The sequence below is a fragment of the Wyeomyia smithii genome, chromosome 3 (assembly GCF_029784165.1).
Source record: "Wyeomyia smithii strain HCP4-BCI-WySm-NY-G18 chromosome 3, ASM2978416v1, whole genome shotgun sequence".
Taxonomy (NCBI): Eukaryota; Metazoa; Arthropoda; class Insecta; order Diptera; family Culicidae; genus Wyeomyia; species Wyeomyia smithii.
Window position 1 is genome coordinate 267456841 of NC_073696.1, and position 5100 is coordinate 267461940.

General features: G+C 39.4%; 1 protein-coding gene across 1 annotated transcript; it reads right to left on the reverse strand.

The window, feature by feature from the left end:
• Nucleotides 1–530: 530 nt before the first annotated feature.
• Nucleotides 531–1517, reverse strand: LOC129733110 (glycine, alanine and asparagine-rich protein-like). The gene is made up of 3 exons (XM_055694686.1): nucleotides 1263–1517; nucleotides 991–1188; nucleotides 531–935 (listed from the first exon to the last, which is right to left on the reverse strand). The coding sequence occupies exons 1-3, from the start codon at nucleotides 1330–1332 to the stop codon at nucleotides 811–813; spliced, it is 393 nt and encodes a 130-aa protein (XP_055550661.1). The 5' UTR covers nucleotides 1333–1517; the 3' UTR covers nucleotides 531–810.
• Between the last annotated feature and the right edge of the window lie 3583 nt (nucleotides 1518–5100).

The following is a 5100-nucleotide window of genomic DNA, read 5'->3' on the forward strand; positions in this document are numbered from 1 at the left end:
CATTGCCACCCTACTGTGTATAATAAACAGAAGGTCGAGATCCGAATTAGAATGTAGCACAAAGGCGAAGGGCTGCTTCTTCTGAAATTTAACATGTGCATTTTGAAGATTGAAGTGGTCGTAAAATGGCAGTATTGAATAGTTACTGGAGAAAGTGGATCGGCATTGAACGAAGAACTTTAATCGGCTGATGAAAGAATTACGTTGTAGCCGTGTGGAGCAGTGCGACTAATTTGTTTTCTAATGTAATTAATTATGGTTATAGAACTTTTAGTGCTTGAGTTTCAAAATTTCTACATTATAATAAAGTTAAAGTAGACTAAGACTGATTATATTATTGAGATTTAAGTTCATAAAAGTTACGATAGTTGCGTTTTTCATGTGTACGTCCCATACCTTAACGTGATCCAAAAAAAAGGTCCAATATCTGCTAAACCGTACAACCAAAACGCAGACGAATTTATTTAACACATCACTCGTAACCAACCATAATTTTCGACGCCGGACGTAGCACCTAATTAAAAGACAAGTTTTGGATTGGCGATAATTTTTTTTAATTTATTCATGTTTTTTCATCACGTGAACAAACGATCTGTACGGGGGATAACGTCTTAAGTTCATTGCATCGTGATCAATAGCGATGTCATGTTCTTTATAAATAATGTTTTCGTGTGTGTGTGTGGCTGATTCGAACTAGCCTGCGCTGAATAAAACTACGATCTAAACTCTAAAGCCGCGTATGGTGTGAAACATCGAAACTGGGCAGTATCCGTTGGGGAAGCATTCTTCTAACGTTGGTCTAACGTCGATTTAACCGCTAAACGAATTGGCCCCAGCATTGGCTGCCGATCCACTGAAGCCTCCGAATCCAGGGAATCCACCGGCACCACCGGAGAAGCTCTGGGCACCCGCATTAGCAGCGCTACCACTGAATCCTGTACACGAAACAAAATTACTACATGCTTTTTTCTCACCCCTATGTTCCCTTACCTGGGAATCCACCGAATCCGCCTCCGGAAGAAAAGGACTGAGAGGCAGCGTTAGCTGCACTGCCCGAGAATCCGCCACCTCCGAAGCCACCGAAACCGCTGTTGAAGCTCTGCGCTCCAGCATTCGCCGCACTAGCGCCAAACTGCGCCGATCGAGCCACACGATTCACTGGTACTTCCACCGGGATCAAATAGGCAACTGGAATTAAATATTTTCATTGCAATAAAATTCACTGTTTCATCTGACACTGCACTTTTCCACACGACACTCACTTTCATAGGGAGCACAGCTGGCGACGGCCAGGACAGCTACCAGAACAGCGGACACGAAGATAGCTTTCATTTTAGTTCAGTTTAGTTTAGTTTAGTTTAGTACGATTCAAACTGCTCTGGTTGGACGGAACACTATCGGTTACGCGGTGACAATGATATCCGACATTCCCGCGAAAGACTGCTTTATATATTATCGCGACGTTGAAAATGTCCAACGTTGTTGCGTCTGCTGCCGATGCGTATCGTAAGAGACAATACCAGTTTTTCCGTTCGGTTTCACCTGCGAGAAGAAGAGACACGTATGTGTGACACGCTGCGGCTGATTTTTGGGTATTACCTGTTACAAATATACTGTCCTCGCTCTCGGTGAGTTCAGTTCAGTGTCTGAGGCTGTTTCTGGTTGGGGATTTTTACCGTTCCGCCAAAAGGTGAGCTTTGTTGGTATTCGGAAGCGCCGGATACCATCCTACGACAAACAAAAGATTAAACCGAATATCAAACAATTAGTATTGAACTGAATGTTTAGTTTTGAAAAGCTTAAGACCGACCAACTTCATTTTAAATTCAAATGTATCATTCGAAGTACTTAGAAAACTCAAATAAAATTTGAATCTTTTTCAAGCCAGATTTCTACTGTCCTTTTTCATTTCATTACCTGAAAACCAGACAGGCGTGATAAAGAAGAGAACCAGTTAGCATGCATTAATTCCAAACAATGTTATAAAAAATTTGCTTGGCTCCAACCATCCCATATTATACATCCATATGGATCTTTTTTTTAGTTTTCTATTCCGAATGAGTTTTTTTACTTTAAATTTAGAAATGGGAAAATTACGATCAACCACCCTCCGTGTTATGATAATATCTAAAGTGATGACACAGCCGGGAATAGGAGACTCCAGAGGGGCCATGGCCCCTGGCCCCCCACAAAAGTTTACTTCTCATGACTCATGGCTAAATACAGAAATTAAAAAACCGAAAATAACTAACCCAATCCTGCTATGACCTTCCTTTAATTTATATTTTTGTATGACAATGAAATATTATTGAAATTTTGACAACTGGAACATGGACACCCACATTTTCCAATTGAAGTTGTCCACCAACCCATAGAACGAACTCCTTTGAGTCTACTTTGGGTTGCTCATGAAGAAGCTATCTTAGAAATTACCTTCAAAGCTTCATACAATCTTCCAGCATTAACACTTAAAAATTTAATAACACACTGGCGATCAAATCCAAACTGTAAGATCTCAATGCCGCTTAATGATTCGAAAGTACGGTGGAAAGTATATCATTCAAGCTACTATTCTAACGATGTCGCAAATACCCGGTAACGACCGACAAATCTATCTATCTGAAAACAAATCAACTACTCCTCCAAAAGTAATGTACAAATTTAAGCACAAGTTTGAATCGAAGGTTATCTGATTTTATTCAGTTGAAAACATCACTCGCATGGAGGATATGCGTTTTGGCCGGACAGGGCATCATCCACTACGCCAAGAAAACGCTAATGTTTCTGGAGAGCCAGAATATACCATATGTGCCAAAAGACCGAAGACCAACAAATCCGCCGCAGTGTCGTCTACTCGAAGATTTTTCGGTTTATTGTACAAGCATATGTAATTGGAAGGCCGCGAACACAGCAGGTTTAAAAGCTGCTTCCGGACTGCAACTTCATGACTGAGCTGCGCCACACGGCGAATCATGGACCGTACGAAGACCGCCACTCGAAGACTTACGTTAAGCCTTCATATGAAATGAATCAGTTCGAAGAAAAATTCCCTGTAGTTCTTTTATGACTTTTCGTATTATTCTCATTTTTCAGTGAACACCTGTTAAGGTGAAACTGTGTTGAAGCCACTAATGGCCGAATTTGAGCCACCACCTAGAATTTGCAAGAGCACAAGACTCGGAAATAGTTAATGTGTTTCCTCTGAAAACGCTATTTTATGTTTGCGTCACCACAGCAAACGTTATGCGGCTACATTTCTTCACAAAAAATATTAACAATATACGATAACTATAGGAGCATTGAGAGATGAATACTGGAGCAGTGATTTATGTGGAGAGATGAACGTGGAAGCGTTGTGGAAAATGATTTATTTTACAAGACTGCGGATAAACTTCGCCCAGTTCTCTATATTTTTGCTGGTTGAATCCGCCAGAGCCGGAGAAAGTAAGGAGCCTCCGCGCAAATGTGTTCAAACACAATTTTTCAAAAATGTTTTTCATAAGTAAAAAAAAACTATTGATAATAATATATTCTAGTAGCTAACATTTGACATTGTTTTTGTGCCATTTATCAATGTTCTGCAAGCAATTTTTCCCACTTGGACCCACTGTAGTGTAAACGAACAGTAATAAACTCCACGACTAACTTACTTTGTGCGGGGACTTTCGACCATATTTTTTGTGGTGCCCATAGTAAGCACGACTCCCGCTGATAGTTTCTAATCTCACGGCTGGTATCGTTGTTCCCAGTCACCCTTGAGTCACGGTCACGGTCAAGTCGATGAAGAGATAATCTCGCGTAGGGACTCTGTATTCGCAGCATTTTTGGAGGATCTGCCGCAGAGTAAAGATTCTGTCCAACCATCCATGAAGCCGTCCTGGTAACTTCTCACAAATCTGCTGGCTAGTGGTCGCTGGAAAATTATTCGGGATATCACGATAGTGATCGCTAGGGAGTTTTAATACTGCTTTTTGTGTCATTTATATGGGGATTATGTGATTATTTGAGAGCTCCAGAAAAAAGTTCAAAATCATAAAAAAAATCTTCAATATCTAAAAAAATGTATGACGCTTACAGCACAAAATAATAGTTCTTACGAACAGTGACACCAAAACCACGAAATAGAAATAGAACAGGTAACTGTTGTAAAAATAACGAGACACATTCTATTGGTAATTTTGTACGCAGGCCAAACTTAGGGCTGTGGGGGTCTGAGGGTAAAGTAACTTGTGTGCCTTTTCAGTTGTCAAAATTCCAATAAAGGAATAGGTCATACAAAAATATAAGGTTATAGATTGGGTTAGTTTTACTTGAAGTTAAATTTTTAAGGTGGCATTTTTTTCTGTTTTTAATTTTTTTGTACTTAGTTCTGAGTCATGAGAAGAAAACTTTGTTTCAATGTTACGCGCATCATCAAAGTTTACAGTGCGTTTTAATTTGATAGGTATGCGTTAGTTAAAAGTTTGAAAATCTCAGAAAATCAATTTTTAGTTTTCTTTATTGCAAGAACAACGCTAACAGATCACTACGATATTAGTTAGAATACTTTCGGCTGTTAGATGCATCAACTGGCAAATATCTGTAGGGAAATGTTATAAAAGTCTTCGAGCTAATCGCTTGAAGCAACTCTTTCTGAAGGAAATCACTTTGATCACAGCAGAAATATACAGAATTTAATCAGTTATAATTCATGTAGATTTGAAAATTTTCTTTAAACATTCCGATAGCGGCTGTTAGAAAACACTCCTATCAGAGGGGATTCACTGCTGTCAAATTTCATATATGTGTGCGTTATCGCAGATAAACCCTGGTCCATGACGTTTGTTTGTCCATGATGTTTGTAACTGTAACAATAATGGGGGGAAAATCACTACACAACACATTCATGAAAGTTTTCAACGGTTTCTCGAGTTTTAATAGAAAAAAAAAAAGCTCGAATTCTATAATTTTTCACATTGATCAATTACATGACCAAAGCAAACGCCATGTTGCCGAATGTGTTGGTTACACAGATGTTTGACAGATAGATCCCACCTGACTCCTACCAACAGACTGCGAAAATTCGTCGGAACCAACTGAAATCAACACAAAAATCATTTC